Source organism: Lepisosteus platostomus, chromosome 20, assembly GCF_059453375.1.
Source record: "Lepisosteus platostomus isolate fLepPlt1 chromosome 20, fLepPlt1.hap1, whole genome shotgun sequence".
NCBI classification, from domain to species: domain Eukaryota; kingdom Metazoa; phylum Chordata; class Actinopteri; order Semionotiformes; family Lepisosteidae; genus Lepisosteus; species Lepisosteus platostomus.
This window is the reverse complement of record NC_142630.1, coordinates 13,766,033-13,778,480: the sequence shown is the minus strand read 5'-3', so window position 1 is coordinate 13,778,480 and position 12,448 is coordinate 13,766,033. Positions and strand designations below refer to the sequence as shown.

Below are 12,448 nucleotides of genomic sequence, written 5' to 3'. Positions count from 1 at the left end.
GATGTCATCACTTGAGTCCCATTTGGGATCTTGATACAATCAGCAAACCTCCATTGCTGAACTAAAATGTACTTGGTATATCTAGCGTAAGCTTTCCTGCATGTAACTTAACACCAGCGAAACTTATCTCTGAACAAGTCTTTGTTTTCAAGTTCTTGAAAAATCCATTGGGAAATCTGACCAAATAATGGCAGGACTAAGTCTGCTGGACACATATAGTAGAAAGAATATCAAGAGAGTTATGCCAGTAGTTTGCCTGAAGCTGTATGATGCTGTGGAAACAGGTGGACAGTAAAGAGGTAATCACATCTAAAAGCTTTTGCGATCACACATATTAGAGTGGACTGGAAAACGTACATAGAGTGCACATACTGTACCTTAATGTGCTTGTCTTGTTGTTTTACAAGTTTTGGATTACGAGGGGCCACAACTTTGCTTTTGAATCCTTCAGGCATCTTTGGAGACAAGCTCTGCAGATTAATGGGTGGACCCAGAGCCTTACTGGTCAGCATTGTGAATTGTGCTCCCTTCTTTTATCACATTACCTGACAAATCAAACATGCATGAGAGAACGTGAGTGTATTAGGTGCCCTTCAACAAACAATAATAACTGACTAGAAGTAAATATCTGACAAAGCTCAGTCACTTAAATACTAGACAACATTTTTAGAATATAAAAAAATGGTCCAATAAAGGTTTTTTATGTTTATTTCAGGACAAAATACAGGTCCCGCTTCAGATGATTGGAAAATCAAGTTAACCGATGTGCAATAAACTTTTTGTTGTTTCAAACGTAAATGAAAATGATCTTTATATCGTTAACAAGTCTAAATTCAGCGAGAAAACTTTTTCTTAGATTACTTTTTAATTGATGGCAGTTAGGTAATGATATCTGCAGTATGTGACGTTACATAACGTAATGAAATCAAAAAAGGATAAGTGAATTTTCATTTTTGTTCTTCATTGCATTCTACGAATCACAGTAGTACTGGATACAAATAAACGAGAATTAGTTAATTGAATTAACATTACATTTATACTTCGAAATTTACCTTTAGATAATGGTATACGATCGCTACACTTTTTTGCATTTTAAAATCAGAATGTAAAAAGAATGACTAAGTTAAAGATAACTTTACTCCCTTTTTAAAATATATTATACTCTTCATCCTTCACAGGTTACCAGAATTACAAATGACCAAGTTGCCGAAACACCTCAATGCTAAGACTTTGAAAAATGAAACAATTTCTTAAAGTTTTTTTTTAAACAGCTTATTTTGAAAATCACCACGGTAAAATATGAATGTGTCCAGACTCGGATTTTTGTCTTTAATTTAAGTCACATTCTTGTATCTCAAACCTCCTGCAATTAAACCCACTTTTTGGCATGTAAATCTGGATTAAAATCACTGGTGGAACAGACTCCGATTTTTTATTTTTGGATTTGATAAAAACATAATTTTGATGTAGCGTGATTAAAAAATAATTATTGATTCACGTCGGTAACTCTAGGCATTACGAAACATACCGTTGCAAATAAATCTGTACGTATTATGTCCACATTTTACTTACAATAAAAAAAGCTGTTGCTCTGTATGAACACCTCCGTTCATGAAGTTCTGTTTAATAGTTTCCATAACAACGAATTCGCCGGCCTTTCAATAAGTCGCCCAGTGATTCGCCCGATGAATATATTCTTCTTCGTGATTGGTTAAAATAAGGAGACAACTCCATAGCAACCAGTACGCTTGGTTGGAGCAAAGGTAAAACATTTTGCACAATTGCTCGCATACTTTTATTTTTTTTCTTTTAAAATAATATTATAGTAGGACTAAAAATTAATTTATATATTTACCTTTTTCATTTAGGGAAATAGATCCTTTTTGTAACAAAATAAATAATTCCACTGTCCTTAAATACTTACATTCACGACACGGGTCGAAATGTAAAACAGCACATTTTCTATTAGTGTATCGTTTGCAAAAATATATTTTTATATATATATATACCACGAGCTTCAAAGGTCTTCACATGGCATTGAAAAATAGTCAATCATCACACAAACAGAAATAATGGGTTAGTTCTTGGTGCAAAACTGTATATTCTGAATACTGTAATATAATTAGTAAGAACCACGTACATATGTAAATGAAAAGTGTTTTACAAAGTGCGGTGTGACTCGGGTAGTTATACACACACCCCCTGTGACACTCCAGTCGGTAGCTGTGCGCCAGTGTTGCAACGCGGAAGAAAGGCCCGTGAAGTTAGAGGGGCACGTTCTTGGTCTGCTGTGCACTCGGTTTCACCAGGGTATGGTTTAGTTTTCCTACAGAGTCATCAGTTTTCCTATTTTAGTGATGTAGTTACTTTCTGTGTAGGCTTTTGTTTCTTTCGTTCTTATTTTATGACCAGGCCCGGTGTAAAGCCCCGTGTTTTCCTGAAACGTTCGTCCAGCTGAAGTGTTCCGACTTCTCGTTTGTCCGTTTCTTCGTGCCGGTGGGTTGTTTTTACAGCGGATAACCCGACGCTGAAAACCGAGTGAGCTGGTTTGAGGATGCACTTCAAGAAAAGAAAACTTAAAAAAGCAAGGGGAGACAGCACAGCTTCTATAGTAATTTTTAAAATTGCATTGGGTGTGTTTAATTGTCATCCTTAAGACAGTCCTCTCATTAGTTTCTTACGCATCGGTGTCTCCAAGCATTTAACGCAAATAACATCGTAGTACATACACTCACAACATAATTAAATTAATTGTAAAAATTATGCTTATGTCCACCTAAACAAACACTGACATGCTGAAAGTCCACAGTCATGATCTCGTTCCCTTGCGGTTGAGTTAACTTCGGTTTGAGTATATTAAGATAAAAAAATAGCTTTGACGACCCACTGTGCCAGACTGCGTGTTACAGTGTTTAGAACTGCTACACTTGCTGTCTAAAAACAAAAAAATATACGTTCTTGTCGTAAAATCTACGTTTAATTAAGGACTTCTAAATGCATGAATTTTCTTAAACGCGTAAATGTGTAAATGCGCAAAAAAACCGTGTCCATGTGAAATATGGCCTCTTGTTAGGAAAATGAACATTTGATTAATGCTCGTCTGAACGTAACGAGTATTAATACTACGGCTGGCTTCGTCTGCAGTAGTTTGGAATAACAGCATCCCAGGTGTGAGTAGGCCTTCATGCTGGCAAATTATTTTTGGGTTAACAACTGTGCTGCAATCCACATAAAGACAATACAGGCAGACAACTTTTGGCTGGACAGCTCTAAGATGAACCACATGTGACTTTTAATCTTTTCTTCCATGAGATGGGAAGTTATATTCCTTTTCCGTAGTGCTATTCTTAAAGGTGGTACTAAGCATTCAAGTCTGGGAAGTTTTTGAACTTTTAAGTAGTAATGAATGGAACTGGAAGTTTTTGTAGATAGAAAGTGGCATTTCTTGATGAAAATGAATTGTGCATTTTCCACCATCTCAGCACTTTTTCGACACCGTCATGAATTCCTAATTCTCAGACTTCAAAGGTGTGAAATGTGTGTGGGTTCAGAAAATGCCAAAGCAAACAAATAAGAAATCAAATTTAAATTGTTGTTGTAGCACGTCAAACTGGAGGAGATGGCAAATTTTGATGGAAACGTTCATTTTAGCTTTCATCTACGGTGCAGGATGTAAGCGTTTCAAAACAAACAGCAGAAGTGGCTTTGGGCTTACGAAAGGATTTTGTTTTATTCTAAGCTTTACTTCTTTCCCTTTCAGGCTTCAGCAGGAGCTGTAAGAAGATGAGCAGGGGTCGGGGAGTACGAAAAAAAATTGGTGCGGATAAGGAAACCGACCTTGACAAGTTCAGCCCGGATGTTCTTGCCGAAATCAAGGAGCTCTTCAGCAAGAATGTTACCTATTATAAGCCCCCTTCCAGGGAGTGGCGCATCCCAAACCCCAACGAAGCTTTGAAGTATGAATCCCAGCAGTACAGAAGCCTGCAGGCCCTTAAAGAATCTCTGAACCAGGTTAAGGATCAGCTCAGTGACAAGAACCTGGAAGAGTGGCACCAGCACACTTCTTTCACCAACAAGGCGGGGAAGGCCATCTCCCACGTGCGCACGACGGTCAATGCTGAGATATGCACGCAGGCGTGGTGCAAATTTTATGAAATCCTGGCTACTTTTCCTTTAATTCCTCAGAGGGCGCTGCAGAGCGGAGAGTTCAATTCGGTGCATCTCTGCGAGGCGCCTGGGGCTTTCATAGCCAGTCTTAATCACTACCTCAAGACCAATTGTCTCTACTGTGATTGGATGTGGGCAGCCAACACCCTCAACCCTTACCACGAGGCCAATGACAACGGCATGATGATAATGGATGACCGCCTGATTGCCAGCACTCTGCCCTGGTGGTTTTTCGGCTCTGACGACACTGGAGACATCATGAGCCAAAAGCATCTGCTGGAACTGAAGAGGTTCACCAGCAACATGCGCGCCATCGACTTGGTCACGGCAGACGGCAGCTTTGACTGCCAGGGGAATCCCGATGAACAGGAAGCCCTAGTGGCCTCGTTGCACTACTGCGAGGCTGTCAGCGCCCTGATGCTGCTCAGAAGCGGAGGATCCTTTGTTTTAAAGATGTTCACCTTGTTCGAACATTCCTCCGTCTCCCTGCTCTACCTTCTGAACTGCTGTTTCAATGCCGTTCACGTGTTCAAGCCGGCAACAAGCAAGGCTGGAAATTCCGAAGTCTATGTGGTTTGTCTGGAGTATTCCGCCAAAGAAGCCGTGAGGCCTTTGCTCTCCAAGATGATCCGCAACTTCGGCCCCGACATCGCCGGGAGAGCCCTCTTCCCTCACCATTCGATTCCGGATTCCTTCCTTAGGCAGCACAAGGAAGTCTGCTCCTTCTTTCACAAGCTCCAGATTCAGACCATCAGGGAAAACCTCCGGCTCTTCCCCTCGATGAGCGAGGAACAGAAGCAGAGGCTGAGCCAGCTGAGGGACTGCGCGGCGGAGTTCTACCTCCAGAGGTATCGAGTGCAGTACCTTCCCAGAAGCAAATGGCTCTCGAAAACCGCCCTGCGAGGCTGCAGCTTGAATGGCAAGCTGTTTGGTCACCGGAAGCAGGTTGGGTCTTTCAATGAAAGAAAGGAGTTGGAGACCCTTACTTGGAAGGAAAAGGTGGAGAAGGGGTACTACAAGGCTTGGATCGAACAGCATGTCTCAGGGGATCTTGGCAAGGACTGCATTCTGAGAGGCCCAGGTGAAGACTGCGACATGGAAGCCTGGTATGTCTTAAAAGGTGCAGCCTTACCGAAGGTCCGGAGTTCACCTTTCTGTGATTTGGAATTGCTGAACCACCTGAATGAAGCTCTAGAGCAGTCCTTGTTAACGAGGTGTGGTAATGGCTCTCCAAGAGGAGCATGTGGAAATCCCTGTAGAACATGTGTGGTGACAACAGCTGACCACCTTCTGTCAGAAGCATCTAGTCTCTTCCAGGAACAGCCAGCAGCAGCCCTTCCGGAAGAGGGTGCCCACTGCCTCGTGGTAGGGAGCTCTTGTGCCCAGCAGACCGGCCATCTGCGCGTTGAGTTTTCTGCGCCGCCACCTTGCCCAGCTCCCAGCTGCGTGACCCTCCACGACGGGGAGCCGAGATACCAGCAGGAATTCTTGCGGTGCATTTTGTGCTCCCTTCGCAAGCTGCAGGCCGGGGGGTCGTTCATTCTGCCCATCTTGTCCTCTTTCACCCGCTTCACAGCCGGGCTTGTCCTTGCTCTGCACCTCTGCTTCCAGTGCGTCAGCTTCAGGTGTCCAACCTCATCCGACGCTTTGGGCACCATCGCTGTACTGCTGTGCAGTGGGTATCAGCTGCCTAGTGACAGACTGGTGGCCTTCCTGCAGGACATGCACAGTGTGATGTCAGAAACGTCACAGCCAGGCGTCCAACAGCAGGTGCTGCAGTTCGTACCAATGGAGGTCCTTTTGAAAGGTGATCTCCCGGAGTTTCTGTGGACCATGAATACTGCAATCGCTAAGCACAAGCTCCACTTGCTCGGTCAGGCTGAGCAGGAGTCAATGATGCTGAGTGCTTAGCTGAAGTTAGATGTGAGAAAGCCACAAGGTGAGCTATTGAATCCTGCTGCTCTACAGCAGCATTCATTTCAGGTCACAAAGGGAGCTCGCTGTGCTAGCCAGGTGAATCATTTTGATTTTTTTTTTCCAAGAAAAAATGCCGATGTTATTTAGAAAGATAAGAGAGTCTGAGCTCCATGAAGGTAACTTGCATCAAGTTTTTATAGGTTGAGTTTTTTTTATTTTGCAAGAGAAAAGTGTGCATTTGGCACTAGAAAATCGCATTCTTATGGTGAAAACCGAACGAGGAATTTGTTGCCTTCCAAGCCCTTCGTTACCATTATCCTCCATCTGCCACTACCAAAAGATGCTTTAGTTTCCGATACGTCCTTAAGTATAATTACCAATCTGTAGTGTCAAAAGCATGTTTGTAAAATGGCAAAGTAATACAGTGATTCTGTAGTTTGTTTCCATAACCATTCTGTTCTTTTTCTGTAACCAAACCCATATTTTGTTAGTTGCATGTGGTGCAGTAAGGCAGTTCCATGAAACTATTTTTCCAACACACTACTGGACTAGCAATTAAGACCACTGGTGAAGTTCCATGGCGAGTTGTAGCGGATGATAAGATGCCAGACGGCAGACCTCTTACAAAAGCCATTGAGAAATGCCTTAATTGGTCCAAGTGTACCACATTCCATGTAATCCTTTATTTATTTAGTTTTTGAAGAACTCCCTGGCAGTAATAAGGGGGAGAGCAAATTATAATTATTTCAAAGGTTTAGAATTGAGATTAAATGTTCCTTTCTATAGCACCCAGTAGACAGCATAGTGAGAGTAATTTAATTTAATTTAAGTTTTAAGGTAGAATGAAATAGGTGGGTGAGAATTGCTTTACTTTTCTGTCTTTTTTTTTTTTCTTTGTCCTGGTAGGAACAGAGCTACGTTTTTGGTTTCTGAAAGAAAAAAAGTATGTGGGGAGATCGAATACCAGTGAGTGGAAAAGATCATTAAAAACAGAGATGTTTGTCCCAATAATTATTGCACGTTTTTAGAAAAAAAATCAAGTTTGCTTTTATCTATTTTTGTCAATTTTTTTGAATGCGATTTAAATATGGCCAATAAGAAATAGAAAAATGTTTAATTTTAATATTGTAACATCTTGCTCAGACTATTTTTTCACCTGCGTGTGCTTTCTGCAATATATATACAGTATGCACAGAAAGATTGTGCCTTTACACCAAGCTGCAGCGTTTCTCTATCGGAATTAGTAAGTTCTTTTGTCTCATACAATGTCATCATGTAAAGAAATCTACCTCAGAGAATCATATGGCTGGAGACCCACAGGTTCCTGGGAAGTGACTCTGCAGGAGAGCAAAAAGAATTCCCAACTTTTCTTGAAGTGCCTGTTCCCAGAGCTTTGGTCCGAATTGGAAAAAGTACCTGTAAGAAAATGTAAGGTATTCCTCAGGCTTAAAAGCCATCTACACCATGGACAAGTCATGTTTTCAATGTATTTTTATTTTGAAATGATATGAATTCTAGATGCAAATGTGATCAAAATGAAACAGACCGAAAAGGATGACTGCATCCAACATCGTGTCGAAACACTAAAATCACAATGTATTTTATCCATGATGTGGCAAAAATACGAGGCAGTGTGTATTCTTATTTTGTCTTCCCTTTTGTCCATTACAAATGGCTTATGGTTTATAATACAGAGGAAAGTATTTTTGTTTGCTGGATGGTATACTTTATAGTGTATAATGTAACTAAAGGGACTGCTGAATCAGCAGCACTTTAGAGTTAGAAATCTTTTTTTATTTATATCCAAAAGCTGTTAAGTTGGCCTCTTGTAAATACATATTCTATATAAACACATTATAAAATAATTTGTTGGCGTGTCAATTTCTTTAAAAAATGTAAGTCCGTGTCCATACAATGTGCCTTGTGTACCTGCAATAACATAAATATTGAAATGCATTATAACAGTGACTGTAAAATTATGTGCTATTTCCAAAGGTACAAATCTTCTAGTATTTAATTGTCCCTAGTCTCCTAGGATGAATTTTATGTGTGCAATGACAATTGGATCGTTTAGCTGAAAGGAAAGCAGTATGTTGGGTAGCATGATGGTGCAGTAGCATTGCCATCTTGCCGGGCTGGGGTCCTGGGTTCAAGTCCTGGCTGCTATCCGTGTGGAGTTTGTACGTTTCCTCCTTAAGTACAGAGACAAACTGGTAGGTTACTGGTAGGTTACTGGTAGGGCACACCTGGGCATATTGGCCCTGGTGTGTGTGTGTGTGTGTCCTGCCCTGCCCTGCGGTGGACTGGCATTCCGTCCGGAGTGTATCCCATTACTTGCTGGGATAGGCTCCGGCTCCCCCACCACTCTGCCTTGGCTAAAGCAGTTGCAAACTGGGTGACTGGGAAGCAGTGTGATAAATAAGTACAGAAAGCAAAATAAAATTGAAGTGGTGCAGAAAATGAGGTGTATGTTTTATGTTAACTGCTCTGCTCACGCATCTTGCGAACTCCAGTCAGTTTCTCCGAGGCAGCGGGTGTTTGAGTTTGAGTGGGGTTGATGTGTATTGAAAGGCCTAGATTTTCTGGTCGTGGGAAAGTGACTGGATGCTGGCTTGGCATAAAAAGGGCTGGCAAAAAAAGTAAAACTGAATAGGAAAAAAGTTGGAGGAACTGAAATGGAGTAACTAATGTCTTTTAATCACATCAACATTAGTGTCTGCAAACAGTCAATGGCATTTCAGGAAAGACGTTTTTTTTTTTGCCTGACCTGGTTTCTAATTAAATGAAAAAAAGAACTGGATGCTTCCTCTGTGAGAAAGTGCTTCATAATGCAATAACGTGAATGAAAGAACAGAATACAAATTCCAGAGAAACCTTTACAGAGCCCAGCTGCAGCAGTACGGAAAACAGGCTTTCTCATCCTTTTCCCTTTTTCCTGCTATTCCCACCAGGCACTTTTACACAGTTATTACAGTAAGTGTCATCTAAGGAGTCACTAAGTAAGACAGCAAGAAGAATTGTATTATCCTTGTCATCCTGACGGGACGACATTTAACAGAACTTGGAAAAGGAATTCCTGCACAAAGCAACTTATTGATGAGGACCAAGAAAATGAGGACCATGTAAAATCTCAGTTACACACAGGATACTTTATTCTGAGGCACTGTTTACATCAGAAATCATGTAAAAGGGATGGAGAGATTTAAATGGATTCTTAGAAGTATAATCATTACTGAATTTAATGCACTTAAATATTAAATCAGGAAAGGCTATAAGCAGATGGAGGCCATCTGGTTGCTAATTGCTCAAAACATCTTTTCTAGCCATTGGAAAAAAGTCACAGTACATGCTTGGGTAGCTTGTTCCGTTTTCCCCAAGATAAATACAGTGGTGATTTGCGTTCTTTAGTTTTTTAATAAAACTCTTTGCACCTCTGAAAAGAACTGATAAAGAAGCATTACCAGTTTGGATAGCTTATTTCTCAGACACTGTCATCGCTTCCTTCTTCTCTGCCTTCAAACACAATCCAAAGCATCATTTTCGGATGTCTCTCCAGTTTCAGTGGAAGCGCACAGATGCTTGTGAAATAGTCCGCTACTTCTTAGTTTCTAAAATGCATCTTTTGTTAAATTTGTCTGGTTGATCCAAACGGACTGTTCACTTCCAATTAGTATCGCAGACGAATTCTAGAGCACTACCAAGTTCTGGTCATGATCACAGATTAATTCTAAAAAATCCTTAACAACTAACTGCAGTGCCTCAAAACGCAATGCACATATTCACTGCACTTTTGTATGGGCTATCATGTTCTTTTTTTTTTACTACCACATATGTGTTGTTCTCTACAGGATATTTATTGTTCTGGTTGTTATTGTTTATTATGTTTGTACTGTCTACATTGTGGTGTGTTATCTGTCCTACTATGTCATCTTGAGAGAGCACATTTATATATGGCAATAAACTCACCTACTCTACTCTCCTAAAAAAGTCTTCCACCCCAAGCTTCTACCACCATTGTTAAGAATTATTTATACACCAAAAGATGTTCCTCTATACAATAATACTTGCGCCATGGTTTTTCGTGTTGAGGAACTTCAGGATCTCTGCAGTATAGGATAATAGAGGAAAGTTTGCTCTCGGTGTGATGAAGTTGTCCCATGAATATTTTGGCCAATTTCAGCTTTTATGCACTTAAAAAAATACTCTCAGGCCCTGCAGCGCAAAAGGGCATTGTTGGAGGAAGGGGGTGTTACTTTCATTTAAGTTCCTGAACCATGGACTTTAACCTAGTTCTTATAGAGAGGGTTTGTGAAATTATTTTGAAAGATACTGAAACCCAGTCTCCCTCCCTGTGGTGCTTCATACCACACTGTCCCTAATGAAGGAAAGTGAACAGATGTTTGGGAGAAGGCGATGAAAAAAAACGAAACAATCTTGCCTTCACTGGTTTCAAAAGATGAAAGGCACTGTAGCATAACGCAGATGAAAAAAAACGAGATTACAAGACTAAATTGCAATGGTTTACAAGGAAATGTGTGAGGGTGTTCTGTATGTTGATGGATACACTCAGTTTTTTGCTGCTTTGATCAAACAAGCGTCAAGCTGTTGTAACTGTGTTGAGAGCTGCTTGAACTTCGGATGAATGAGTCTCTAGTATCCCTCCCTTCTGTCAAACCAACATTAAGAGCATTAATTATGCTTTTAGCAGAAAAATATTTTATTGAAGCATGCTTTATTTCACAGGATCACTTGCCAAAACTCCCATGGTCAATACAGGAGTGGTTTAGGGGTATAATGTTAAAAACATTGGTCTCTCCAAAACAATTCAAGACTAAAAAAATGAAATATGTGTCCTGCTGCTAGCTAAAGAGCAGATACTTTAAAGGTTAAAACACTTGACTTGACTTGACTTGAAGTGTCAGGAAATTAATGCAGGAGATTAGAGCCCATTTGTTCACAAAATGTAAACGCCAGATTTCTGCAGTTTTGTTTTTGAGACTACCTTTCATTTGTCCGTTTTTTTTATGAAGTAACTCAATTGTAATATTCTACAGAGAGGGTAGAGTTCATATAGTAACACGCAGTTATACATATTGCACTAATGCAAAAAAATACCCAAGAAAAAGAATGCTTTAGAAAATAAGAAGACTGACAGAAGACGGCATCATCAAGACAATTTGTTTCTCAGCAATAATTTCCCATTAAATACTGCAGTTCTGCTCATCCTGTGTGCATCTACAATACTATAGACAGCTGGTGAATCTTCATCAGTGATATATGATGCTGTCATTTGAAGAACCCAACTATTTGCCCTTTAAGCTTCATGGATTTTGCCTTTGTGCAAAGTTAGGACCTCAGCCTGCAGTATCCGGAGAGCCTGCGTAAAATCATTTCCATTCTTGTGACGCCTGTCTTGAGACTGGTATTGTTCACATAGAAGCACCTTGTTCCTCAGTTCAATTATGGGGAAGCAGAAGGAGCACAGACCATTTTCCTTCAGACGTCTTCATGGCCCCATACTTCCAGAAAATTTGAAACTGAATTATGAAGACCTGGGGAAGGTTTTAATTTATTTTTCCTTTGTTCTGCTTGGTTCAATAGCCGCGACACGCAAATGCAATTTATATTCCTGGACAACATAATCGACTAGCTTCTTTCCTGGGCTATCACAATAAAATATATACTTTTAAACTGAATTAATAATCATAATTACATAGCGTATTGGCACTTAAGGGTCCATTAATCTGATGTGAAGTCTGATATCGGGCATTGTATCCTGGCTCTGCTGTCCTGCCTGATCAAGACCTGCAGAAGACTGGCCTTTTCCAATACAGCTTCCCCATCTACCTCCTGATACCGAAGGCTCACAGACCTGGTGGCTATTGACATATGGAGGGTATTGATCTGTGATTTATGGATGGAGGGTTTTTTAGCCCTGCCCCTGTTCATGTGCACCCACACAGCTGAAGACTTCTCTGGTGTCCAGCCTTTACATCACATTAATGAACTCCCATTAAAATAATAAGCAGGGACAATCGTTGCCTGGAGTAGCATATATCAGGGAGGGAGGTCACATGCTGGATACTCTGATTGTGCAGGTCTATAGATCACTGGGATGCTAAGAAATTCCTAGCTGCAAGAGAATTTATTTGCTCATCTATCATAAGTCCTGCATGTTAGGAAATGGCTCAATAGGTTCGGTTCTCCTGCCGAATGGTGGACTGGTGCTCTGTGAATTTTTATCACAATATGTGATGCAATTCAGCAGACCCAGCTGTTCTGGTCACCTTGTGCTCTGACTCATCTAGCTTACTGAAGAAGGGAAATATTGCAATGGTTTCTTACCAGATAACGAAGTAGAACT

The 12,448-nt window shown here is 40.7% G+C and overlaps 2 protein-coding genes across 7 annotated transcripts in view; one reads left to right on the top strand and one right to left on the bottom strand.

Moving 5' to 3' along the window:
• The window catches only part of hydin (HYDIN axonemal central pair apparatus protein), a 91,552-nt gene extending 89,874 nt beyond the window's left edge, over window positions 1–1,678 (bottom strand). For all 3 annotated transcript variants that reach the window (XM_088613635.1, XM_088613638.1, XM_088613636.1), the window contains exons 1-2: window positions 1,573–1,678; window positions 378–545 (exon numbers count right to left, since the gene is read on the bottom strand). In XM_088613635.1, coding sequence (XP_088469761.1) covers window positions 378–512 — 135 coding nt within the window. In that variant the 5' untranslated portion in view covers window positions 513–545; window positions 1,573–1,678. The remainder of the gene's footprint in view (window positions 1–377; window positions 546–1,572) is intronic.
• A 530-nt stretch (window positions 1,679–2,208) lies between these two features.
• On the top strand, window positions 2,209–8,544 carry cmtr2 (cap methyltransferase 2). 4 transcript variants are annotated; one of them, XM_088613875.1, is made up of 2 exons: window positions 2,209–2,276; window positions 3,761–8,544. In XM_088613875.1, exon 2 carries the CDS (start codon window positions 3,784–3,786, stop codon window positions 6,076–6,078), a length of 2,295 nt encoding a protein of 764 aa, XP_088470001.1. In that variant the 5' UTR covers window positions 2,209–2,276; window positions 3,761–3,783; the 3' UTR covers window positions 6,079–8,544. The 4 variants fall into 4 exon arrangements, with proteins under 4 accessions (XP_088470001.1, XP_088470000.1, XP_088470002.1 ...); XM_088613874.1 differs by having other exon boundaries at window positions 2,209–2,310; XM_088613876.1 differs by lacking the exon at window positions 2,209–2,276 and adding an exon at window positions 2,334–2,496.
• Window positions 8,545–12,448: the final 3,904 nt, after the last annotated feature.